This window comes from Toxorhynchites rutilus, chromosome 1, assembly GCF_029784135.1.
Source record: "Toxorhynchites rutilus septentrionalis strain SRP chromosome 1, ASM2978413v1, whole genome shotgun sequence".
Classification (NCBI taxonomy): domain Eukaryota; kingdom Metazoa; phylum Arthropoda; class Insecta; order Diptera; family Culicidae; genus Toxorhynchites; species Toxorhynchites rutilus.
The window spans coordinates 150,857,146-150,884,598 of NC_073744.1; the positions used below are offsets into that span (position 1 = coordinate 150,857,146).

Genomic DNA, 27,453 nt, shown 5'->3' on the forward strand with positions numbered 1-27,453 from the left:
TATTTGACAATGTGGAAGATAGGTCAGAACCTCACCTATCAGATTCTATAGCAAACTTAAATTGGAATGTTTTTGCAATTGAGTTATTAACTAAAGAAAAAGTTGATGAAGAGAAATCGATCAAGTCACTTACGCCCTTTGCATTCTAAGCCCCTCAATTAATCTCTCGTCATCCATTTTATCGCGTTTGTAAAAAATAACTCAGACGGAAGACTAGAAATAATCGAATTACATGTGCAAATGTTCGTTTGAAAACGAAAACAATGACTTCGAAATTTAATGACAGCTATCAAATCAAAACAAATTAATCTCAACGTCACCGTCAATTATTCTTTTCGACAAATGTTGCTGGTCGTCACCGATGAACGTTGGCTGACGGTTTGTGACGCTGCCGGTGTATGTGAATGTCTTCACAAGAATTGCATGGGAGAATAATTCGCGTTACGTTACGTGACGGTACGTGTACGTGACGTTAACGTCGTACGTCGTACGCACTTTAAGAATCGAATACTACCACAGATAAAATCTGCGTTGATGGCATTGAGCTTCGTTTTACGAAATGGGGGGTAGGCATGACAATATCGGTTTGCAGAAGAAATGAACATACTTTTAAAATTAAAGTTATGAATGAAAATAATTTTTCCGAAATCAAATTAGTACTCTATGTAAATGAAAATCACTTTCGCTTGCAAGTACACTGAGAGAAATAATTAGTAAATATAACGAATTTTTTGGTAAATACTACCAATCTATAGTCATTTTCGACCGTATTAATAAACACATATGTCAAGCAGAACCATGATTCGGAAGCCCAAAATCGGCTACATTTTCTCGCCGAAAATGCACGTATCAGAATTATATCCTTATTATACCTCCGTATTGCCTTATGGGAACAATGAAAATGGTTAATACGCGCTTTTCTCACCAGTTTTCAGATATGACAATATCCAAGCTTACTAATTTTATCGAGTAAAATATACTAATCTCTGGTAGGGATGCGGGTTTGTTGACAATATGTACAAAAAAATTGTACATTCTACTGATTTTGCATTACCAAATGTATTTGGTAGTTTTCGACCGAGGATTTTTCTAAGTGTAGTGGAAAAATATCATATAAAAATTGTGTTTAAAGTTGATTTTATATTATAATGATAAGTTTTGGTGAGAATATCTGAAAATTCACAGAAATTAGGGTAAGAACAACGTACTTCTAGTAGGTAAATAACGCCAAGAAAAAATTTTCATACAAATTTTAGTAATTTAAAACTGGCTTAGGGCCGACTCAATGTTCTGGAAAAAAGGTAATGAAGATGGTCGAGTTTCGAGCGACATAGCATGCGCTGCCATAACTATTTCGCAAATAGTGACGTCAGTCGTTGTGTTTATCTTTGATTGCCCACCGCATTCCATGTAAAACTGCTATTTTCAGGAAGAAATTTATCAATTAAAAACGTACATTTTTGTAGAGCTCCCGCTGAATATGAGGCTAATGTGATAGCTTGAAGTGAATAATTGTGAAATGACGTCGAAAAAAAACGGATAAAAGTGATATTTCCATGTGCCATTTTCACTCCCCCACGTTCATAGAAACGAACGAAGTTTCATTATTTTACCGTTATGAAGTTGATGTTTCGAAGGCTCTCAGTGTCGGTGTGTATGTTGTGAGATAATAATCGCCAATTAATCAAAATTTCACCGAAAATATTACTGCTTTCGAGAACTAACCATACGACTGCTCTCTGGACCTTTTTACCACATGAATAATCGAAATAAGCCACGATATAATTGTCATCTGTTAAAAAACAACCAGTTGAATGATTTCATGAGAATTTTGGCTCAAATTATCATGCAACCGTAAGTACTTTCAACATTGTTTTGTTTCTTCCATATACATTCAATATAGAATGCAAATAATGACGACACGATATTTGGCTTGCCAATACAGATACACTTCGCCTACTGCTCCACCTCTATATGTACCTCATTGGGGCCGACTAATCTCGGCCTGATTTTTTTTTTGTTTTGTTTGTGAAATCCTGTTCAATTTTGTGATACATTGTAACCAGCTGGAAGCGTAATTGATAGTGCAAAACACGAAACGGCCTCACCTAGTACCATAGACCCGTCTTGGTCGTATCCAGATGTCGCCATCATTCCGCCGTCAACGTGATTTGTACTAATTTCATTTGACAAGCGATTCCACATTTTTAGTACATTCCACCAGTTGTCAGCCGGCAACGGCACATTTTTGTTTTAAATAGCCGTTCTCTGCAAGAGGTACACACTCGTTGGTTTCGTTACTCCCGATCCAAGTGCGCTGCTGTTGGGCTTCTCCCGTAGCTGCGACTTATCAAAGTTTCAATCGCTCAGCCTCAGGCCAATCCATTTCCATCACCGGCAGACTAGATTGTGTGACCGACACAGGAAACAGCGAAACAGCATGTCGAAGCCACAGTACAAAGTTGGTAGGTTATTTTTAGGTTTTTGCTCCGTTTTCTGTGTGGAACCGGAAATCGGTTTCGCTGCTAACAACTCGTTTTCTTGTTCTCATAGCTGACATCAGTCTGGCCGACTTCGGTCGCAAAGAAATCATGCTCGCCGAAAACGAGATGCCCGGGTTGATGGCCTGCCGGCAGAAATATGGCGCGCAGAAGATTCTGAAGGGCGCCAAAATCGCCGGATGTCTGCATATGACCATCCAGACGGCGGTACTCATTGAAACGCTAGTCGAGCTGGGAGCGGAGGTAGGTTTTGTTTGCGCAATTTCAGTAAAAGCGTCATCGTCGGGCTGAGCTGGAATTTGAATAACAATAACGGCTAACGAAAGTGGTGATAAGAGCACGGTGATAACCTCGACCTTGTCCGCGAGGGGGTAACTACGTCTGAAAATTTGCTCATCATTCTTCCGCAGATAATGATTTGTTTTTTTTTTGAGTCGGTTGAAAGAAGAAGAGTTGAACGGAGTTAATTGAACTCGGGTTTCCCTTGCAGGTCCAATGGAGCAGCTGTAACATTTTCAGTACGCAGGACCACGCGGCGGCTGCCATCGCGAAGGCCGGTGTTCCCGTGTACGCATGGAAGGGCGAAACTGATGAGGAGTATCTGTGGTGCATTCGGCAGACGCTGGTCTTCCCGGACGGTCAGCCCCTGAACATGATTCTGGACGATGGTGGCGATCTGACCAATCTCGTGCACACCGAGTATCCGCAGTATTTGCCCGGGATTCGGGGCGTCAGCGAAGAGACCACAACCGGAGTGCACAATCTGTACAAAATGATGAAGGAGGGCAAGCTGGGCGTTCCGGCGATTAATGTGAACGATTCCGTCACCAAGAGTAAGTTCGATAACCTCTACGGATGTCGGGAATCGTTGCTGGATGGGATCAAGCGGGCGACGGATGTTATGATTGCGGGGAAAGTTTGCGTCGTTGCGGGATACGGCGATGTTGGCAAGGGTTGCGCCCAGGCCTTGAAGGGATTCGGTGGCCGAGTGCTGGTTACGGAAATTGACCCGATAAACGCGCTCCAGGCTGCGATGGAAGGGTACGAGGTTACAACGATGGAGGAAGCTAGCAAGGAGGCGCAAATCTTTGTGACCACTACCGGCTGCACCGACATCATTATGGGGGAACACTTTATGAATATGAAGGACGATTCGATTGTGTGCAATATTGGGCATTTTGATTGTGAAGTCAATGTTGCCTGGCTTGAGCAAAATGCCAAGGAGAAGGTCAATATCAAGCCACAGGTAAGCCTTTACTTTTATACAGTAAAACCCTTTTTCATACGGACCATCCACAGGTGGATCGCTATCTGCTGCCGAGCGGTAATCACGTTATTCTGCTGGCCGAGGGGCGCCTCGTAAATTTGGGCTGTGCCACCGGTCATTCTAGCTTCGTGATGTCGAACTCCTTCACCAACCAGACTTTGGCTCAGATCGAGTTGTGGACCAAACCGGAGGACTACAAGGTTGGCGTTCACGTGCTACCGAAGAGGCTGGATGAGGAGGTGGCAGCGCTGCATCTCGACAAGCTTGGCGTTAAGCTGACCAAGCTGACACAGAAACAGTCGGATTACCTCAATCTGCCAGTCGAGGGACCGTACAAACCGGATCACTACCGGTACTAAAACGTGTGCTATTGAGTGATACATTTTATTGGGAACCTAATAAACATATTTTACGCCAACGATATAACTACTTTTACTAAGTAAAATACTATTTGATGAGGGGCTTCTGGGTTAGTAACTGCTTCTGCTCTTGACTGTTCCGTTCTTCCTCTTGGGTACGCTTCGAACCGGCGCAGAATCTCTCCAGACCCCAGCTTAACGCCGTTAGATAGGTCGCAATGTTCAGGCAATGAAGTGTAACGGTGTAATTGGTGTGATCCCGAATTAATCCTATTGAAGATATAATAAACGAGAGATTATTAAAAACTTCAGTTTTGAAGCCCACCATTCAAAAAATTTTCGGAGTGTGGGCTCGTCCGGGATTTGAACCCGGGACCTCTCGCACCCTAAGCGAAAATCATACCCCTAGACCAACGAGCCCGTTGAATACTACTTTATTAACTTTCGATTCGGTTTATCCAATGATTGTTCATTGTTTCCAGAACAATCACACCAGAGTACTCAAGCTTATTGCATGTTTCGCTATTTTGTTATTTATTTATCTAATTTTAAAATTTTTGAGAAGCACCCGTAGGGGAAGGTCGGGAAAGATGGACACCTATGTATCTATATATATATATATATATATATATATATATATATATATATATATATATATATATATACACACAGTAGAACCTCGATTATCCACGGAATAGTCAGGCTAGCTCACCGCGAATAACGAAAATCGCGGATAACGCTATAAAGGACTAAAAATGAGTTTCAAACACGAAATAAAGATATTTCAGCATGAAAACTATGTTTTGTCAATACAGAAATCATCAAACTATCCATCTATAGGGTCCTTTACACCAGTGGTCAAATAATGTGAAAGCCATGACCAAAACAAAAGTGCATGAGCCTATCCCTGACTGACAAATTCCAGGAAAGCCTATATATTAGGCTGTCTAAAAAGTCCTGCGGTATTTTTTTTGAATTTTCATTTGTTCATAAAATTAGTTACAATCATCTGTTTTAAGTCAAATATGCGCCGTTTTGTTCGATGACTTGTTCCCAACGAGATGCCAACTTCATAATACCCCTGTTATAGAAGCTCGCTTCCTTATTGGCAAAAAACTCGGATAGCCAATTTTCACAGGCCTCTTTTGTGGCTAACTTCTGACTACCTAGCTCGTTCGCCATGGACAAAAACAGGTGGTAGTCACTTGGTGCAAGGTCCGGACTATACGGCGGATGCAAAAGAACCTCCCATCCGAGCTCCCGGAGCTTCTGGCGCGTCACCAAGAAAGTGTGTGGCGCGGATGGAAGGCAATGCGGCCTCTGTTTATCAAAGATGGCTTTTTCTTCATGAGTGCTACCTTCAAGCGGTTGTTGGCAATAGAGGTCCGAATTGTTGGCAATAGAGGTCCGAATTGAGCGATTGCCCATAGGGAAGCAGCACATAATAGATTATTCCTTGACAATCCCACCAAACACACAGCAGAACCTTCCTGGCCGTTAATGAGGGCTTGGCCACCGTCTGAGCCGCTTTAGCGGGCTTCGACCACGACCGTTTGCGCTTCACGTTGTCGTAAGTGACTCACTTTTCATCGCCAGTCACCATCCGCTTCAGAAACGGGTCGATTTTGTTGCGATTCAGTAGCGATTCACATGCGTCGATACGGTCAAAGATGTTTTTTTGCGTCAACGTGTGTGGAACCCATACATCGAGCTTCTTTGTGAATCCAAGCTTCTTAAAATGGTTAATAACGGTTTGATGACTTATCCCCAGCTCTTGGCCGATGCTACGGCTGCTACTATGCCGGTCTTTCTCGGCTAATTCAGCAATTTTGTCGCAATTTTCGACGACAGGCCTTCCGGAGCGTGGCGCATCTTCGACGATCTCTACACCAGAACGAAAACGTTGAAACCATCTTTGTGCGGTGGAAATGGAAACTGTATCGGGTCCATAAACTGCACAAATTTTATTGGCAGCTTTAGATGCATTTTTGCCTTTGTCATAGTAGTACTGTAAAATATGTCGGATTTTCTCTTTATTTTGCTCCATATTTGCGACATTATAACTCACGAACAACTTAATCAAACAAAACACTGTCAAGGACTATATTATAGCGCGCAAAAATACCTTTCCAACAAGCTATAGTATGACTCGATACAATGAATACAACTAGAACTACGCGCTTACAACGACACCTCGCGGAAATACCGCAGGACTTTTTTGACAGCCTAATATTTACTATGGAACTCGCTTGCGAATAAGGGGTTCCACTGTAAATGGATTTCTGTCTGTCTTTGTGCTAGAGATGGGCAAATCAGCTCATCATGGTTAGCGGCTCAGAACTGTTCAGCTCATACAATTGAGCTGCTCATTTGGAACAGCTCTTCAGCTCAGTTGAATTTTGTGACTATCCACACAATTGCATATGAAACCTAATTACCATGGGACATTGTATAGTGTGCATTTTCTTAATACACGGAAAGCAAAAAATAAACGAATTTAATTTTGTACACAAACTAAAACTGATATGAATTTTAATAGTATACAGACCCCGTTCGATTTGGGAACATTTGTCAAAAACGAACGGTTTTACCTCAATCCTGTTTTTTAGTGTTCTCGTCATTCAACCAATTTAAGCTCAACAAAAGAAAGATAATATGATCCATTATGTTGTCAATATAAATGGCTGGAATCGGTCAACTGGTTCCGGAATATGGCCGGAACATGTTCCAGTAATATCATGGGTATGATCAAAGCAGTGCTTAGAACCGTACTATGCCCATCATGTGATACCTTTAAATACTCGGGACTCAAAAACTAGCCCATTGGTGGCCATATCTAGTGTCTAGGGCGTCATAGGCCAGATGTGGACCTGTTCCGGTTGCGTTCCGAATACTCCCGGGTGGCTCAATTCATGATAAGCAACATTGTATTCGGAAATGTTTCGTCACGAGTTTATTCATCCCAGCACATCTGCAGCGCAGCTTTACGAATCTTTCCGAGGTGCAACATATCCGCTATCTCGAAGTGTTTGTCCTCAGCCCATTCGATTATCCGGGCCAGTCCTTGAGCGACTTGGTGAGTTCGGGTCAATGCTGGATCTGAAAGTACGATGTCCACCAAAAACGAATCTTCGTCTCCTTGTTTATCCAAGAAATGTTCGTCATATCTATCTTCCTCTATGCCGTCGCAGTCTTTGTTGTCCTTATTCAGTACCAGAGCGATAATTCTCGCGTCTGAGTATTCATCAACGCAAAATTCATCCTCTGGGTATTCCGTTGTTTCAACTGTGTCCATCTGGGAATTGAACAAAATACGCAAAGGAACGTCGTTTTCGTGCAGCAGTTCCAACTATCCAGCCTATATTTTTTTTCCAAGATCGTTGAATCACTGCTTCGGAGACATCTATCCATGCTTCATGCAGCCAAAAAAAAAAACGTCTTTAAGGTTGATTTTCTTAATCCATTGCTTAAAGTCAGACTCATTGGCGATTTCATGATATCATTTGTCTCGGTATCTTGTTTGTTGAATGTTGGTCCATGGGCAGTAATAAAGGGGTCACGTTTGTCGGTAGAAGCCGTCATCCGAAATCAGCTCATGTTGGAAATGATAGGTCTTACAATTGTCAAGAAGGAGAACGGCCTTTGGTTCGATTCCCACTCTACTGGAAAATTTTCGAATATTCGGTACTAAAGACTCGTGAAACCACTTCTAAAATATGTTGCGAGTCGTCTATGATTTTTTCGAAGCGGCATAATGCCGTTCTACGCATAGTTGTCCCATGTTACTTTTTGACAATTTTCACTTTTCTTTATAAAACGATGTTTTTATGCCTAGTATTCCGGAAAAACACAAAAAAGAAATAGTTTGTTCCCAGTTTAAAAAAAACAACATCAATTCTCGCGTAACTTTTGAAAAGGTCCTATGTAACAAATGTAAACAAATCGAGTTAATAGATGCACACTATTAGTTTTCAATCATTGAATGCATTACAAAAACAATCGTTCACGTATCTATCTTCTTCATCTTTTTATCGCTGATAAAAAAAATATCCAATGTACAGATTCGGATTTGAAGCACCCGGCTGTTACTTCGGACGCCACTTTCCTCCGACGCCCGAAACGTCCGAAGTAACAAAGCAGTCAAAACAGCACGAAGTCGTATTTCGGTCGTTTTGAGTATTTGTTTCTTGCAGGTGTTGTTATCGATTTCAGAGCAATTCAACGAGTGATAACAATAATAATCTGTCTTTAGAACGAAACGCTGATATTTGGATTGTTGTTCATTAGTTAGTTTCAAATTCTAATCGTGCAACGTAATACGTCCAATGTGCAAACGCGGGCAGTCAAAACGTCCAATGTAACATTTTTCGCTCCGAGGCTTCAACTTTAATCTCAAATCACGGAACAATAGTTACAATTGGTTTTATGGAGTTATTCTTGACAGCTAGTGGCGAAAGCAGCGATAAAGATTGATAGCTTTTAAGACAATTCGCGAAATAATGTTCGGGTCTTCAACTCCGTTTTTCTTGAGTTGACGAAAATGTTACATTGGACCTTTTTAAAAGTTACGCGAGAATTGTCAATTGTCCCATGTTGATATTCTATTCATAACTGTCCCACCATGAATTTTTAACCCGTAACCAAGATTGGCTGATTCAAAAGAGGGAATCTTTTCACATTCCATTAAACAATAGTTCTCTGCTTTTAAAAAACCCAGTGTATTGCTAAACCGAAACGCTTAAAGCTTCTGATAGACAAATATGCTAGAACACTTTGAGTACGTTTTTCTCAGTTGCTGATTTTGGAATATGGGACAACTATGTGTAGAACGGCAGCATATTCAACAAGAATTTGAACGTATTCGAAAGCCCTATGGGTTCTTAGTTTTTCCAGCATTTGCATATATGTTATTCTATTCTTGTGCTGCCATACAAATGAAACACAAATTTCTGCATAACTCGAGAATTAATCAAGCAAAAGAAACCAAATTTGGCATGTGAAGGTTTTAGGATGCAATACATGTTTCTATGGTGGATAAACACTCCCTTCTCAAAGGGAGGGCTGCCATACATATAGAACACACATTTCTACATAACTCGAGAACTAATCAAACAAATGCACCAAATTTGACATAATGAGGTTTTAAGGGGCAATAAATGATTCTATGGTGGTTTGACACATGTAGCCTCGCTCTAAGAGGAAGGGGCTGCCATACTAATGAAACACAAACTCAACTCGAGAACTAATCAAGCAAATGGAGCCAAATTGGGTACGTTTTTTTGGGTACGAGAAATGTTTCTATGATGATATGACATTCCTCTCTCCTCTGGAATGGAGAGGAGACCACATAAAAATATTAGACATATTTCAACCAAACATGACAATTGATAATTTTCGGAAATCTCTTAAGGAAAATGGGAAAATTCGAAAAAATTTCCATATGTTCTACGATAACATATGGACAAGCGTTGTTAGTTCATTCGATGTTTGCGCTAACAAAATTGATCTTTGTTCGAAAGTGGGAATTGATTTGAATGTGATAAAACGCACTCCTATAAAGGTCACGAGTTCAATTCCCACTCGCGACATTCTTCCAAAAATGGAAGCAATGTGACGAACCAGCCAAATGTGTTGAAAGTCACTAAAATACAGAAAAAAAGATGCCTCCATCACATGAACCTCGGACAAGTCAAAAACATATTTTTTTTAAAAAATGGCGGCCGTTTGAAAAACAAACTGCGGTTTAAAAGGTTTTATTTCTATGTTTCCCGATTTAAAAAAAAAATTAAAAACTGTCATTGTTTTTGAGAAACGCTTGAGAAACATACAGATTGTATTCATATGAATTTGCCATGAATCGGTTCAGTAGAACTCGAGATATCGTGTACTTCAGTTTGAAAAAGCTAGTTTCGAGAAAAACGCGTTCGAAGTTCATTGTTTTGGCTGTACCAGGTTAGATACCGGATAACAAAAATGGCTCTAACTCGGTAAATAATGGGATTTTCGATAAGTCCTTTCTAGGGTATATTCTTGAATGCCTAAACTACAGAAATATGAAGGAAAAAAAGTAGATCCTTTTCAAATTTCTAGACTAGAATACTGCCTTAACACTCCTATACTCGCGCATTGGTCTGTCAGACCGAGGAATCAATAATTCGTTCATTTCTCAGAAAATATCAACACTACGACTTTGCGATTCTTTCTAGCTTCGTTATTCGTCGTTCGTCATCGTTTAGCGTATCGCATGTGTTGGTACAAAGGGGATGTGTGCCACTTCTTCAACACTTTCGGTCTGACACACCGACGCGAGTATAGGAGTAACTTTTTTAGACAAGTGCCTTTTTTCATATTTTAGAATTTGTTGAATGAAATGAATAGAATAATGTTAGTGGCGTGGAATATTTGTTGAATATAATGCATAAGATCATTACAGGACTATTCTTATTTGATTTCAGTCCCTTTTGTAACTGGATTGAACGGATCCATATATTAAATATTCGTCGATATATTCGTTGTTAGATTCATACGTTCAAATGCAAAATATATGTTTGACTTTCGTATAGGTATTCGCTGAATATAATGGTCATACATATACACATTTGTGAAAGAATTTCAATTGTGGAAGAATTGTAAACAGTAAACTATAAACTAATCGGTAGCTTATGATAATTTTTAACAGTTACAGTTTCGGGGATATTTTTTAATAATGGACAGTATCGTCATAAAAACAAGAAAAAGAAAAGGAAGTTACTAGAAATCTTTTTATATCATATTTTTATGCCCCATCTAAATAAGGCATTAATTCTTAGTTTACCAAGAAAACAAAGACAAAAAATATTCGAAATATGCAAACTTTATATTCCAGAACCATCTATCGTTTGGTAATTATCTAGAAGGTCGTTATACATTCTTCTCTTCGTTAAAAGACCCGAAAAACACGCAACAACTGCATGAAATGTAAAAAATAAGTTTGTTTCGAGCATGCAGTTATGCTATATTCTGATTCTTACTCCAATGAAACCACAATCAATTAATACGTTTTTATGTTATTTTATAGCTTTTTATACTTCCATGAATTATATTCAGTTGCTTACTTTTAATTATTATCACTGAAAATTCAAACTCAGGGTCCTCAATTGACCATCTTTGTGTTGTTATAGAATAACTACGTCCACGCAACCATCATCAGCGATGGAAATCGATCCACGGTCGAAATGAGATCGATTCATCCAAACAATGCTCTGCTCTGCAAGACACATCGGGCTGCTGTTCTATAAATAACTCAACAATGATCAATATCAACTGTCTTCGCTGTCCGGTCTGCTGAACAATGGAAGAACAGAAAGAATACCCTTATGCCTAAATGGCTACTACTGTGTGATTTACCATAATGTAATGGAACAGAATTCTTAACGCCTAAATGGCTACTACTAACTACTGTGTAATTTACAATTTATAGAAACATAAACATATGTACATGTACACGATTAAAACTCGGCTCTATTACAGCTAAAATGCTAATGAGCCTAATAAATAAATAAATGAGATAAAAAAAAAAATCACTGAAAAATTCGAATTTCGTAATTTGTGTTGGAGTATCAAAATAGAGTAATTTTGAGGAGGCTGAATTAGATGGCTATTAAAACATAATAAAGACTAAGAAAACATATTTTTCGGAGTCTTTTCATTCAATCATACCCTCTTCTTCAAATAAATGCCAATAAAGCCTGAAAAATACACAATAGCAACATTACAGAGAAGTTCAATTTTCGGTCTGTGACACCGTGCGCGAGTATACGTGTTATGATTTTGCACGCGAGTACAGAAGGGTTAACTGAAAATAAATTTGGGCAAACTTCATACAGCCCAAAATTTATTCTTTGTTATCAATACCTTCAAACATTCACGAGTTATTCAGCCCCCTCCCTGTATAGAGAGGGAAGGATTGTCAAAACACCATAGAAACAATTATTGCCCCCTAAATCCTTCACATGCCAAATTTGGTTCCGTTTGCTGATTTAGTTCTAGAGTAATGCAGATTTTCAAGATTTATAGCAGCTTCCCCGGCCCTAAAAACCCCTACATACAAATTTCTTCACGTCGATCGGTTCAGTAATTTCCGAGTCCATAAGAATCAGAAAGACAGACAAAAATCCATTTTGACGTAGGACTACGTCTAACCGGAAGATATAGGAGGTGAAATGGAAATCTAGGCACTGAACAAGTAGGAAAAAATGCAAGATTTGGAACGCTTATAACTCGAGCATTTCTCAATAGATTGCAAAGGTTTTTGCATCAATTGATAGGAAATATATCTACGCATCTATCATAACGAATAACATTTCATTTTTCTTGAGATAAATAATTGAATAATTGTGAAATATCAAGCATTGTCAAAATGCACTATGTGCCCATTTTTGATTGGTCCATTTTGTGCTCCTCAAATCGTACCGACCAAAACGGGCAACCAGAGCAGCAGCGAAATAGAATGAAGTCCGATTGGAAAAGAAAAAGAAAAAAAATCAACGAAAAATTGGTCGCAGTCTCACACATGCGTAATTCTCGAGCCAGCCAGTCAGCTTAAAAATCCCCGCTCAGCTGCCGTAACGATCATTCTTTGTGTGGACATCGACTGGACAACATCGTTGCTGGACGAGCTGGACGGCGAGGGATCGAGTGCCTTTCTCAAGGCAAGAGGGTGGAGGTGGTAGCGCTAGAGTAAATAGAGTAGAGTTTTCAAAGGGCCTTTCTCAAGGCTAGAGACGAATGAACTGCAAAAGTTTGAAGTCTCTATAATACAATACCTTCCTTCCTTCCTTCCGTAACGATAATTCTCATTCAAACCGTACACCACATCGGTTCGAATCACAACACATCAACAAACCAACCCAAGCAGCCATGTCTGGACATGGTAAAGGAGGAAAAGTGAAGGGAAAGGCAAAATCCCGCTCGAATCGTGTTGATCTGGAGTTCCCCGCAAGGGTAGCTAGGCCGAGCGCGTTAGTACCAGTGCACCAGTCCACCTAGCCGGCGTAATATAGTTTCGGCCGCCGAAGTGATCGAGTTAGCTGGCAAAGATGCTCGCGACGATAAGAAAACCCGCATTCAGAACAGAACACATTCGGTTCGGTGGACATCAAGACAACAGGCAGTTGCAGCGAGTGGCGAGTGGCAAACGCAATCGCAAAACGGCATCAGGTAGCAGAAGAAAAAAGTTTGTTCTTTATACAAACTGCTTTGGTGGCAAATCCAGAACAAGGCGGCATCGAGGGCATTCGAAATGGTTTTTTTCAAAACCACGAGTACTAAGTTTTCTAAATTGGAACCATTCCATAAAACAAGGCGCTTTTCAGGGCCATTAAACCTTCCAAAAAAGAGTTTACGAAATACAGTTCAATGCTTTCTAAAACATTATCCAAAATAATAATAAAACACAAATTGATTTTTTCATAATTTGTTTGCCAGGATCTGATGAGTATGTGAATTTGGCAGTTGTTCTGAGCTTATTGATAGTTGGGGACTTTCCTGATTATTCAATTTTCACCAATTCTTAAATTGTTTCCAGATTGAAAGTACAGTAATTTACAATTAGTTCGACATTTAGCTAATTGGACGGACATGTAATGCGACTTATTTAGTTGGACATTTTTGTAAACATAGAGATCCAAATTATTACCCCACATTGAAAGTCGACACTGTACCACTGTCATCGCAAATGTTAAATTACAGGTTAATATCGCCTCCAATCCGACACTGAGTGACGCTTCGACACGTCGCATTGAATGTAATTTACTGTACAACATGTCACAAAGCTGGATGGGATGAAATTTTCCATCTGAAAGCTGTGGCGAGTGGCAAACGCAATCGCTAAACAGAAAGGTTTAGCCGAACAAGATGGGGATATCGAGTGATAACAAAACAATAAACTCTTTAGATTGAAGATAATTTTGTGATCCTGAAAAGGACACTTTTTATCCTGCATGTGAATCCAACGATAACTCGATAACAATAAACTCTTTAGATTGAAGATAATTTTGTGATCCTGAAAAGGATACTTTTTATCCTGCATGTGAATCCAACGAGCGAACAAATCGTAATGAATGTAATTTTTTGCCATCGCTCCCATTTAACGCTCATTCGTTCGTCTCGTTGGACTCGCCCCTCTGGCTGAGTCTGCCGATTTGTCTCTATCCTGTGAGTGTGTACCGCTAGAGTATAAAACACGCGGACCCCAAAAAAATATCTTATTTTCTTTCAAACCGTAAACCCTTGCGGTTGTACGGCATCGGCATCGTGGACGTAACAAAGGAGGACAAGTTAAGGGAAAGGCAAAGTCTCACTCGAGCCGTGCAGGTCTCCAGTTCCCTGTTGGTCGCATCCACTGATTGCTCCGCAAGGGTAACTAGGCCGAACGGATTGGTGCCGGAGCACCAATATACCTAACAGCGATTATAGAGTTTCGGCCGTCGGAGTGCTCGAGTTGGCTTGCAAAGCTGCTCACGACAATCAGAAAACCCGCATCAAGAACAGAGCAGCTTCGGTTCGGCGCTCATCAAGGCAACAATTAGTTTCAGTGAGTGGCAAAGTGTTTCTCCGGCACGTCGCATTAAATGTAATTTACTGAACAACATGTTCAAGCTGGATGGGAAGAAATTTTCCAACTGTGAAAGCTGTGGCGAGTGGCAAACGCAATAGCTAAACAGGAAGGTTTAACCGAACAAGATGGGAATATCGAGTGATAACAAAAACACAACGCCAAAGGTTCTTTTCAGAACCACCAACATGTTCATAAAGAGTAAACAGTAAACTAATCCATTTTTCAGGTAGATAGGTAGGTATTCACGTAGGAGAGAAAATAAAACAATATATTTAAAATATATATTTAACAAAAGCTGTCCCCTTTGTATAGTCCTACGTCACTCCGGTTATGTCCCCGACATTACCCACCCGTCTTTTTATATACAGCTATTCCATGCTAAACCTATATAGTGGTTCTCAGATTTTCGTCAAAAGTTATAGTTTTGTTCTTTATAGCAAAACAATAGACCCGTATTTTTTTATTTTTTTCATTAGGGTGCCCTTTTCCATTTTAGGGTGGTCCGAAATAATCAACTTTTTCACTTTTTCCCAAAAATGACTTTTTTTAAATTCATAACTTTTGAACCACTGTACCGATTTAGATGTACGATGTTTTTAAAATAAAACCGATCTTTTCTGGAAAAATACTGCAGATGCAGAACATTTGAGTTTTGTTTTCGTTATAATTGATTGTATTTGTTTTTATAGTTTTCATGGTCTCCGGACTAGGGACGCTATATATTTTTATATTTTTCCTTGAAAGCTGCGGATTTTTTTTACATAAAATATCTCGAGACGTTCTTTTTTCGTTTTTTAGTTATTATTTTTGAAAGTTAACCGATGGACCGAAAAATCCAGCTAATTGGCTTTATTTTGATATGTCGACCATCCGAATCGGTTCTGTAGTTCAAAAATTGTGAATTGTTGAAAAAAATCATTTTTGGAAAAAAGGGGAAAAATTGATTTTTTGGACCATCCTAAAATGGAAATGGGAACCCTTTTGAAATACGGATCTAATGGTTTGCGATAAAGCACAAAATTAGCACCTTTGACGAAAATCTGAGAACCACTGTATCGGTTTGGCATGGAATGGCTGTATGTTAACATTCTGTGATGAAACGTTTTTGGCGCATTTAATTTGATTAATTATCTATGACATGCAGGGGGTTTCTGTACCTCTTTATCCTAACGGACTGGTAAAATTGTGGTGACTATTTACATTGAGAAAAATTTCCACTTGGTAGTATATCGATCCCAGACAATAACAAAGACAAGTGGCTAAATTAAACGCTCATAAAGCAGGGGGCCATAAAGAGACGAAAACGGGTCAGGTCATTCAGTGTGAAGTACCGCGTCTCGTGCTGTCGCCATGGAATGGAGAACTGGCTAGTCGTCTAGCGAATCCTGGTTCTTAATCAGTTTTCGATTCGAAGTATGGCTTGGTTTGGTTATTAAGTTCACGAATCTTCCAGTCACGACTGAGTTCCTCCCGGAGTTGTTTGTTTTTTTTTATGTCGAACTGACCTTTGCTCAAACTCTTTCTCCAAAACCTCCCAACGATGGCCCATCATCATCAACTGATCACGAAGTAACCGCGTGCACAACAAAGTAAAAGCATCAAATCAAAACAAGTTGGTCCGAAGTTCAACAGCGAAACGAAATCTCCAACAAAGAAGAGTTCAAAATGTGATGCGAAGCAGAGAAGACGCCAAAATGAAGCAAACCGTTTAATAACAATAACAAAAAATACATTTCCTCGAGCGTCGAGACGAACGAACAAATAGATAAACATGGAAACACAGAAAAACTGTTCATACAAAACACAGAGAAATGGGAGTATTAGGGAGAAAGAAGTCACCGCAACGAGCAGAGAGTGTCCGGAGGCAGGAAAATCGAAATCAGTTGCGTGAGTGCAGGCCGCAGCACGTGCACAGTTCTCTCTATTCTATTCTCTCCCTTCGGAACCGAGAGAATGTTATCCTCCGCCCAGCAAATAGTAAAGAGAGAGAGACAAGCGGGCAATTGTAATTGATGCAACCTCGTTTATGCTACACTTTGCTGCTGTTGATTCTTTTGTTGCTGAGCATATCCAAACTTCGGATTGTGGCTTCGAAGAGCTCAGTGTTTGACTTTCGTTTGGAGGAGTCATACGCAAAAGTGATTGTTAACAAAAAAAAAGAAACGTTTTGCGGGAAGTAGTGTTAGTGAAGAGTGTGGTTTTTAGTGGAAATTTTCTGTGCCTTCCGCTTGCCGGTGTGTACATTGGCCATTAATCACATCGGTGTAATGACCTAACCTAAGGAGTGTCAGTGTTCAAAGTGCATATCTTTCAGACGAAGGATTCATTCGTCATCGGAACGCGATCGTTGCTGGGAAGGCTCTATTTTTAATAATGGAGCAACATTAATATTCGAACAACCGTTCAATCATCTGTTCGTGTTTTGGTTCGTTTGTGTTGGCGCAAGAAGGTGGGAGTGTGCAATTCTATGTAAGTATTTTTACATTCGTTATTTATTGCAATTCTGGGGCGGAATTGTGAAATATGGGTGTAGAATGATAAATCGGCGTTTCAAGCCAACGATCTTGTTTTTGGTTCTATGCTTTGATTATTATCAATTGATGCGTTCAATTGACTACAGCTTACATTAAAAAGCCGTTGAATTTGTTATTCGTGGCTGCCCCAATTCATTTTAGGATCATCTGTTTAGCAGAAACTATGGAGGGTGGTTTCAAGACACGACCGCTTTGTTGATGTAGGATTACAAAATTATTTTATTGATCACTTGGTTTTGTGTTTCGTTTAGGTAAGGGAGGGGTGGTAAAAACGGACACCTTAAGTAAAAGCTGATTGTTTTCTTGAATTGAAAAATTTTGCTAAATTAATGTGTGCGGCATCTTTGAAAATAGGAGGAAAAGTCGGGAAAGACGGACACTTGAGGAGAAAGATGAAAACTAACTGAAAAGTTATATTTTGAAATTCAAGTTGATGTACTCAACATGTTTTTGAGATCTTCAAATAGGCCTTACAAATGATTGAACAAAAAGGCTTAATTGAAATCACCTAGAAGGGCCTTGTAACTCTCATTTTTTAATGTTCAAAATAGCTCCCGGCATCCGTAACGACAGATTCGGATTACATTTTAAAAATCGATAAGTCAGACTTTTCCAGACATCTTAGTTGGTTTATTGAACAAATGCTGCAGTCTGTCTTTTTCCGTCAGTTCGAAAGCCAATTTTTAGACTCCCACCAGGACTTTCCATAGAATTTTCTCTTTAGGTCGAGGAGATGTCGATATTTACAACGATTCTGTCACTTCAATTTGAGTTTTCTTGTTCCTGCTGCTAACTGAAAACTGTCGGAAGTGGTCCTAGCTGTGATGAAAAATTAGAATTTTTGAGGAAATTAGCGCAGCTTGGAACCTTCTCTTAACAGTTTCTTCCATCCGCTGGTTCGTTCATGACTTCCGGAGGGGATAACAAATTGTTTTCAAAACAACATGTTCGTCCTTCCCGACTTGATTAGTTTTTTTAATATCAATATTTCTGGAGTAAAATCGAGAAAAATTCCCGCCGATTTGATAAAAAAAGGGTGGAAAGTGATGCTAAAACACAACAACGCAACGAGAAATACCCAAACAATTACTTGTTAACGATAAGAACCTCATTTTTACATCAAACTGTTCATTGAAGATAATTTTTTATGTTTTTATTCACAATTTTTATAGAAGACCAGCTAGGTGCACACAGTTAGTGTCAAAAGTATTGATACACTGTATTGCAAGTTTGTACACCCTTCAAATTTAGAATAAAAACGTAATTTATCAATGATACATGAGTGTCCGTTTTCCCTACATTCCCCTAGTAAAAATCATGGCCGCGAAAACGGTCCATGGCTTGTGTGGTTTTGTCGCTTGGGACGCATCGGAGGGCAACGTGAACCGTAAATATTCCAACAGCAGAAACATGAGAACTCAATATTATCCGGGTTTGTTGAAAAATGTACACAACAAACCGTCCCTATAGGCAGTGCCGAAAATATCCACGTTCACGACATTCAAATACAGCGAATTTCAGCCTACCTTGTATTGACTGCTCAAGCGAGAGTCGATAAATATGAAACAACACTATCAATGAACATGAATGGGATGAACATCAACATCAACATGCCATGAAGTTCATTTTCAATTGCATCTTCATTTCCGTCATGATATTCGAAATGTCGAAATTGAAGATCACTGCGTGTGAGAATCAAAGCATTAAATTCAACGTCAACTAATTGAGAGTGAAATCGATTAATCACAGCATAAAATTCTTGTTTTTGGCGACTTCGGCATTGAAATGTATAGTATAACTCTTTGACTATGTTTTATGAATCTACTCCCGATTGTCCGGAAACGACATACACCCCCAATCATATGGGTTAATAGGTGAAAATAATAGACGAACGGAAAATGAACCTAAGTTTGTTTCTAATTAATGATACTGGCTCTGGATGACCAGCAATGGCAGGAAACCCCTACGATATGTGTATTGGGTGAAATGGCTTCAAAGGCAATCGATGGCAATCGTAATATAAATATCGTATTCCGATGCTATTGTGGCCCCTCAACCGCTTACAGCCGCACAACTATCAACAGTCAACGAAACCCATAATGTTGCCTATTCCGGTCCTTTTTTTTTTTTCTAAATATAGAAATAAAACACGTTCTAAATAAAAATTCACTGCACGCGATGAAGATCAATTTGACTTTCGTGATAATCATCTGAAATTATTGACAGTAGGGAAAGTGCCGGAATGCAGGCATTTCGAAATTCATTTATGCTGTTTTCATTTAATATACTAGGCAAAGTTTACGCGTCTCGACTCTTGTGTTATACTCATTATGACAGATATGATGCTGAGTTTCAACAGAAGAGAATTCATCCGACACTGGGGAAAAGTTAATCCCTCCGTTCGTGAATAAATTTTGATAGTTTGTGGCACTGCCTATAGGAATAACAATCGATTCATCGAATCCGAAAAAAATGTTTCTCGTTTGCCGATATAGTGGTTCTAAGATTTTTGCTGTAGTGGTAGAAGTGGTAGTTTTGTTCTTTATCGCAAAACATTAGATCCGTATTTTTAATTTTTTCTGTAGGGTGACCATTTCCATTTTAGGGTTGTCCGAAAAATCAACCTATTCCTCTTTTATCGAAAAATGACTTTTTTGATAAAATCATAACATTTGAACTGCTCTACCGATTTAGATGATCGACATATAAAATTAAAGCCAATTAGCTAGTCTTCCTCAGAAAAACATTACACTTGCAAAAAAAAAGGTTTTATATTTGTAATTATAACATACAAAAAAATTGGAGAGGGGGGTTTTTGCTTTTGAGTTATGAATTTTGACGTAGGACTACGTCAAAATTCATAACTCAAAAAACAAAATTCATAAATACACACATTGATAGGAAATATCCTCAGCAATTGTTTATATGCTAGACATTACGGGTTTTCAGCTCATATAAAGTTCAAATTGATGAAAAATTGGAAGAAAAAATTCCCTACTTTCCCATACATTTTGTCTACGCTCCCTCAGCAAACAGCTGTTCATTACAAGCAACCACGGGTACGAGCGAAACGTATGGACAAGGTGAAGGAGGGAGACAAAAAAGAGATTATAAATAAATATAGGCGGTCGCTACAACGTTAACTATATGGCTATATAAAGTGAGCGATGGTGGGGCTTGGCCACATTCTATCATCGGACGCCAAGCAGGATGGACGATATCTTGAAATTGATTGTCAACAAAAGAGATATCGCTGCATTTGCCGGGGATGTATGCGGTACGATACCGCAAGAATGACAAAGACAGGAGTTTCAATGGGATGTGGAGCAGGAGAGCCTATCGAAGTGTGTTAGAAGCGGTGGAAGCGTCGCGCCGGGTGAATGAGTGGCTAATAGCGCTCGATTTGATAGAATGCTGGAATATTTAAACGGGTGTATTTAGCTGTGACATATTTGTATGTAACATCTTTGTCTATGGCGCGGTACCACTTTAATTGAGGGGCTTAGAATGAAAGGGGTGTAAGTGATTTGATCGATTTCTCAACATCGACTCTCTCTTTTGGTCATACCTTAGCTGCAAATACATTCCCAGCTGTATTTAACAATGTGGAAGATAGGTCAGAATCTTATCTGTCGGATTCTATAGCAAACTTAAGTTGGAACGTTTTTGCAGTTGAGTTATTAACTAAATAAAATGTTGATGAAGAGAAATCGATCAAGTCACTTACACCCCTTGCATTCTGAGCCCCTCAATTGAAATTTCACCCCGTTCCTGTTGACCGGTTGATCTGAAAATGGGAACACACCTTTATCTCTGCAGTCATTATGAAACTGCGTATTTCATGATCTTGAGAATCCAAGATGGCGACCGCTACAAAATGGCGGATTACATATTTTCTCAAAGCCCCATCAATATGGGTATCAAATGAAAGGGATTGACTAGTAGAACACAGTTATTTATGAAAAATGCAAATCCAAAATGGCCGCCACCACAAAATGGCGGATTACATATTTTCTCTAAACCACATCAATATGGGTATCAAATGAAGGACTTGATTAGTAGAACACAGTTATTCATGAGGAGTGCAAAGCCTTATTATATCACGATACCAGACGGTAAATTCCTATTACTATATGCTTGCCATCAACTGTGTGTTCGTGAGGTTTGATTTTATCCTTTGATTTTTTTCTGTAATTTTGTACATGAAAAGCCGCGCATTCTGGGATCTGTGCTCCATGATATTCGAATAATGGGCACCCTTTGGTGCAGTCCTACGTCTTTCCGTTTATGTCCCCGACATTACCCACCCGTCTGTTTTTTACATAATATATCCTTAAATCAGAAAGGCGTTTTCTTTCGTTCTAGAGTTGTGATTTTTCAAAGTTAATCGATGATCCAAAAATTGTTATTTCTTAATTCTGAAAAAATAGATGTGCATAGTCATTCCAATTTTCAACAAGTCATCCATACAGTGGAAGATGGGTACTTTTACAGGGAAAAAGTTTTTTCTTTGAAAAGTTACTATTAATGTTTAATTTTTAACATTTTTATGTATAAACTAACTGACCCGGCAAAGAATTTATTTTTTGTTATCACATTCACGTTTTCTTACTATGCGCACGTTCATGGGTTCAATCGCAGAACTGTTCATTGATTGATCTTCTAATCGACCGCGTTGAATTTACCTTTTACTATAAAATTTCTAGTACTTCTACCAAAACTCGTCATGGATAAGAGCAAAACTCTAGAAACAAAGATCGATTTCGTTTGCGCAAACATCAAATGGACTAACAACGCGTGTCACTATGTAATTGTGGAACTTATGCGTCTTGAATTTTCTGAATTTTCATTGAAACATTTCTCGTACCCAAAAATCCTCACATCGCAAATTTGGCTCCATTTGCGTGATGAGTTCTCGAGTTATGCATAAATTTGTGTTTCATTTGTATGATAGCCTCCCCTCAGAGAGGGGAGAGGAGTGTCGAACCACCTTAGAAATGTTTCTTGCCCCCAAAAACCTCTATATGCCAAGTTTGATTCCATTTGCTTGATTAGTTCTCGAGTTATTCTATTATAAAATTTTACAAAAATACTAAAATAAATTTTAGTTTTGAAAATAAAAAAAAATCAGTGTTATATTATTAAAAAAAAAATTTGGCATTTTTTTAAGAATATTTAAACAATTTCCTACATTTCATCCTTTGATCAGAATTTTGTGGATATTATAGTTTTTGAGTTATAAATTTTTGTAAGAAAATAAAGAACAAAATTTTGGCCTTTTTAAAAAGTAGTCTAAATCTTTTTTGAAGTTTTCAAGTATGCAAAGTTGCTTAAATGACCAATTTCTTTACACCATGTTGCCAATGGCCAGTCGAGTTGGCATGAAATTGGTCATATGGCTTATTCGTTCCTTAAAATGAGTTCGAATGCGCATTTGAATCGTTATCGAATGGATGTAGAAGTTTATTGAAACAGAAGGGAAGTGTTTTGATTAATGAAAAATGGGTGGGTTATATCTATTATATAACCGCAAGGTTGACGTGGGCTTAGCAATCATTTGTTTGTATTGATTAAATTATTGATTGAATGAAACAATTTTAGAATTTAATTGTATTCAACATATTTGCTTCGTAAGGAAATAATTTGAACAAACGCCATGTAATGTAAGGCACCTTGGTTTTGATGGCAGAAACACATTTCGATGGGAACAAAAGTACCCCCAATTGCATGTATTTGCAATGTCAATTTCCCCAGGCACCAGGCACGCAACGTCATTGTCCGGGGGTGTTTTGCTTTGTCCGATGTTGGAAACCTGGTTCAGATCGATGGTAACTTAATGCTGAAAAGCAGTGTTGCCACACGTACAGATTTATCTGGAAAGTTACAGATTTTTCCGTTATTTTTGGTACAGATTCTGTATGGTACAGAGTACAGATTTTCGTCAAAAGGTACAAATTGGTACAGATTTTTTTCGCGTGTGAAATTTCTTGCATTTGAACAAACCAACATTAAGGTACATGACGACTTTTACGCCGCAGTATCGCTTGGAGCGTTTTTTTTTAATTTTAATTCATGAAAGTATGCAATGAAACACACGAAGGACTTGCAAATGTAAATGAAGTATTTGTAGTAAGTAAATAAAATATTTTTGGACGAAATTTGGTACAGATTAAAATGTGGCAACACTGCTGACAAGTACATCGATATCCGTATGCACAATTCGAAGACCACGGAATATCGGTTTTCCGAAGGATTGAATCTTTCAGCAAGACAACGATCCAAAGCATACGGCACACAAAACGATGTCCTACTTCCGTCAATCTCCTGTGAAGTTGATGGATTGGCCGCCACAACCACCCGATCTGAACCCGATCGAAAATCTGTGGTCAATTCTTGATCAAATAAAGGATAAATATATTTCATAATTTTGAAGAACAAACCAAATTTTAACGATACTGCTTTCTTCTCATTTTGTAGGATGACATGCATTTATGATCCTGGAAAAATAAAATCTCGATAACTGCTTTGAATTCGTCTTCCTTTTGATTACATTTTTAGAACTAACAGAATGTATTCCAGTACTGTATGTCCATATTTCTGCTGGAGACTGTGAATATTCGATGAGTATAGGGATCTCAAACTCGGACTTCGTTGTTCTGAACGTTCAGATCAACGAGTTCGATTGTGGGCTTCGGGCAGCGAATATTATTAGGTGCCACTTCTGACTTAGAGAACTTACGGTCATATCATGTCATGTGATCGGCGGCAAGATTGCTTTTCCGTACTATTCCTCGTCTCACTTCTTATTCGTCGTTAATGTGAGTCAGGCCAGTCTGTTGGAGGTCACGCTACCGGTGGCATTCTCGCGTTTGATTAGTTCTTGTCATCAATTTATGTATATCAAGGAGATCGAAGCGAGAGATCGATAGGAACAGAGCTTCTGAAATCATGGTCACTCATGCGGCTCATGGTGTGATCGAAAAAAGATAGTTGAAGACTCCCCTTGGTTGAAACATTTATTAATAAATGCATAAAACATCGAGAATAATGTGAACATACTTTTTCACTGAAATATCAATGATGTTTTCGATTGATTTAGTCATATGATTTGACTGTTTCCCATCTGTGATCACTGTATTCGCAATAAAGAATTGGCACAAACATTTGTGCAAAAGTTCTTTGCCATGCCACCCATCATTAACATGTGTAATTGACCGGCATGATCTGCGAACTCCTATGTATCAAAAACCACACTCCATACAAAACCCAATCAAGCGTGAACTATCATTGCGCTGCAAAATGTTGCACCACTTACCGACAATTGGTCCCACAACCAGGCAGAAAACACCCGAAAACAACAGCTGAATGCCGGTCGCTCCCGGTAGCCGCTCGAGCGGAACGTGTGACGGTATCGCCAGTGCCATGAACACCGTGCGGAGACCCTTGTTCAACCCGATCCAACACGCGGTCGCTAGCACCGCCGGGTACGAATGGAAGTGAGCGAGAACTGTGTGCGAAAAAAAAACAGTTGTGATGCGTAAAAAAATCATGTGGATTGAATAATCGATCGCGATCGCAAAGCGATCAATTCGTACCAACTCGTCCCAGCGCCATGTTCATCACGCCAAACAGGAAAAACGTCCTATTTTCCCACCCGATCATTCCGGCAAGGAAAGGAATAGCGAATCGGCTCAAGATGTCCATCGCTCCGAGCAGCGACATGGCGAGCGCTATTTGCTCCTTACTCAGCCCGAAGTCACCCAGAACGAAGGGTGTCAGGATGGAGAAATTCAGCTCCGCAAAGTTCGCCAAAGTTATTCCGACCATTATGTTCACATAGATGTAGTCCTTCAGCAGATCCAAGTCAAAAAAGATTACGATCTTCTGGAGGAAGCTGAATCCTGTCGGATTCTCCTGGATTTCTTCATCCGGTGGAATCTTGGGTTCTGTTTCAGTACAGGTACATCGACAACAGGTGATCTCGGGGTCCACTATTTGTTCCAGTTTGGAAGAGGCCATCTTGAGGAGCTCCTTTTCACGATTGAAGGTATTCGATCGTCCCCGGCGGCAGAAGCCACCGGTGGCGCCACGATCAGCCAATGGAGTTGTCGGAGCTTCCTCATCCAGCGCCCGTTTGGAGGATTCCGCCAGATTGGCGTACGATGGTCGCGTTGACGTCAGTCGACTCGCACTGGTGAGGTTCATTCGGGAGCCGTAGTGGGAGCGAGCGGCATTGCTCGAGTACCAGCCATCGTTGGCTCTCGAGAGCATTGGAGTTCCCGGATCGATAATCTCGTACCCGGTAGCGCAATTGTTGTCCGCATTGTACAGGTACTGACTCGACAGTGCACTGTGATCCTTTCGGAGGGGATGCGACTGGCAGTACTGACACAGGGAGGTGGGTTCCACGTCGGCCTCGTTCGTGATCGTTGGGTTTGCGGACTTCGCATGCCATTCAACGGGCTGCAATAGTAACGAGCAAGCAACGGCATTCATTGCGAAGCCTGCGAAAATGAGTACGGTGCCACTGACGTCGAACCGCGGAAGAAGGTAGGTTATGATATGCGGCGCAATGATGGGTCCGAGGGCGGTTACAGTCCAGGAGAAACCAGTCGCGTGTCGGCGCTTCTCCCGGAAGTATGTGTTGAGGGCGAGGGAGTTCGCCGATGCGGTTATGCCGACCCCAGACCCTGTAATTGGACGATGGGGCATTAGCGGGAAGTTGTTAGGCCAACTACATGGGAGGTCAGCTTACCGTACAATATGGAATACAAGATCAAGTACATGGTAAAAGAGTTCGCCATAGAAGTTAGGCATAGCGCGAGGGCTACTAGGGAAGACCCGAAGAAGGCAATCTGACGGTAAGTGAATCGTCGGAACATCGGACCATTCGCGAGGCCTGAAATAACACGTTGTAAGCATATCGATGTGTGCGTCTGAACTCATTCTTCAATTTACCAACAATCGACAACAGTGCCGAGTTCGTGTTGATGAGTGTTGTTATTTCCGAGGAATTTATTCCAAGTTGGTTCATTCGTTCGCGAAATAGCAAACCGAATTGCTGTATGACTGGAAACGTACACAACTGGAAAAAAGGTGCAAGATAAGCTTCGGAACTGCATCGCTTCGATTGGCTCTACTTACATTTGAACATCCGGCGGCGAGCACAATTACCCATCCCCAGCCGCCATCTGGCGGAATAAACTCATCGCCAGCTTTCGCTTTGCACTTGGTGGTCACTGTCGCCACGGGTTTGTCCTTGGCAGTGGCACGTTTCGTTCCCACCGTGGATGGCTCATTTTGTTTATCCATTGCACTTGAAGCTCCACCGCTCTGTTGCCACGTGTTCTGTCAACCTCAGCTCAGTTCGAGGCATGGGGTGTTTCCGCGGACGATGTTTATGTTGTTCTAATACGCGCCAGGTGTTCACAACGCGTTCCGCTGTTCATTCCCTACTATCACAGATCGGAGATTCCATTGAGAGCCTGATAGGCGCGCTTACGTTTTTTAATCAAACAATTCGAATATGGAATATAAAAATAAACTAGATTGGTTGTCATCTGGTAATCAATAATGGTTCGGTTTTTAGCACCGCTGTTATCTTAGTGCTGTTTGTCTACGACTTATGCTATAAACAATTCAGCAAAATAGCGAGTGCAGCACAACCGCAACCGCTCGAACGCGTTTATGCATTAATGGGTTTTCAGCGCGCATTCCACGACCGGAAAAATTTTCCATTTGAATTCAAAACCTCAATGACAAGTAATTGACAGTTGGGCGCAACTAGAACCGAATAATTACCTTCCAATTATTCTCCGCAGATACACCTGTGGCGAGAAAAGCGTCGTGATAGGGGCAAATGTATAGACTTCCGCATCGATTCCAAGCCTATGGCAAACTGAGCAAGCTCATCAGACTATCAGAAGTTGTGATATTTTGTAATATATGGGGGTGGCGATGGCATCGGTCGATGATGAAGCATCCACTCAACGTCATTCGTCTATAGGTGTGCATGAATACTGCACCTTGCACCACGTGCAGTGTCTGGTCTGGTATCGGCCTGGTCAAAGTCACCACATGGTTACAACATCTAATGTATCAACTACGGACGTGAGCTAGAGACGCATGTTATAGGCGACACGTGGTTGGGAAGAAACCCTGATATTGAAGTAATTGGCTGTGGAAGAGTAAATGA

At 40.1% G+C, this 27,453-nt stretch overlaps 3 protein-coding genes and 1 non-coding gene across 5 annotated transcripts in view; 2 read left to right on the top strand and 2 right to left on the bottom strand.

Annotated features, from left to right (window-relative positions):
• The first annotated feature begins 2,211 nt into the window (after positions 1-2,211).
• LOC129777656 (adenosylhomocysteinase) lies at positions 2,212-4,194 on the top strand. Its single transcript, XM_055784061.1, has 4 exons — positions 2,212-2,465; positions 2,554-2,744; positions 2,992-3,747; positions 3,801-4,194. The coding sequence occupies exons 1-4, from the start codon at positions 2,441-2,443 to the stop codon at positions 4,125-4,127; spliced, it is 1,299 nt and encodes a 432-aa protein (XP_055640036.1). The 5' UTR covers positions 2,212-2,440; the 3' UTR covers positions 4,128-4,194.
• On the bottom strand, positions 3,801-27,253 carry LOC129777621 (uncharacterized). 2 transcript variants are annotated; one of them, XM_055784007.1, is made up of 7 exons: positions 27,060-27,253; positions 26,403-26,743; positions 26,217-26,343; positions 26,014-26,157; positions 24,854-25,948; positions 24,574-24,765; positions 3,801-4,397 (listed from the first exon to the last, which is right to left on the bottom strand). In XM_055784007.1, exons 2-7 carry the CDS (start codon positions 26,568-26,570, stop codon positions 4,216-4,218), a joined length of 1,908 nt encoding a protein of 635 aa, XP_055639982.1. In that variant the 5' UTR covers positions 26,571-26,743; positions 27,060-27,253; the 3' UTR covers positions 3,801-4,215. The 2 variants fall into 2 exon arrangements, with proteins under 2 accessions (XP_055639982.1, XP_055639974.1); XM_055783999.1 differs by having other exon boundaries at positions 26,403-26,755.
• On the bottom strand, positions 4,476-4,547 carry Trnap-agg (transfer RNA proline (anticodon AGG)). The gene has a single exon. It is a non-coding gene; the product is annotated as a tRNA-Pro (tRNA).
• The window catches only part of LOC129777635 (uncharacterized), a 61,024-nt gene continuing 49,703 nt past the window's right edge, over positions 16,133-27,453 (top strand). The window contains exon 1 of the mRNA XM_055784024.1: positions 16,133-17,193. The gene's annotated coding sequence lies outside the window, so the exon portion shown is untranslated. The remainder of the gene's footprint in view (positions 17,194-27,453) is intronic.

Excerpts from the sequence above, each read along its gene's own strand:
- LOC129777621 (XM_055784007.1), bottom strand. The coding sequence starts at position 26,570 with ATGGATAAACAAAATGAGCCATCCACGGTGGGAACGAAACGTGCCACT. Across the intron at positions 26,344-26,402 it reads TCGCCGCCGGATGTTCAAAT|TTGTGTACGTTTCCAGTCAT; the intron begins GTAAGTAGAGCC and ends CCTTTTTTCCAG. Across the intron at positions 4,398-24,573 it reads GGTTGTGGGACCAATTGTCG|GATTAATTCGGGATCACACC; the intron begins GTAAGTGGTGCA and ends TATCTTCAATAG.
- LOC129777656 (XM_055784061.1), top strand. The coding sequence starts at position 2,441 with ATGTCGAAGCCACAGTACAAAGTTG. Across the intron at positions 2,745-2,991 it reads TAGTCGAGCTGGGAGCGGAG|GTCCAATGGAGCAGCTGTAA; the intron begins GTAGGTTTTGTT and ends TTTCCCTTGCAG. Across the intron at positions 3,748-3,800 it reads AGGTCAATATCAAGCCACAG|GTGGATCGCTATCTGCTGCC; the intron begins GTAAGCCTTTAC and ends GACCATCCACAG.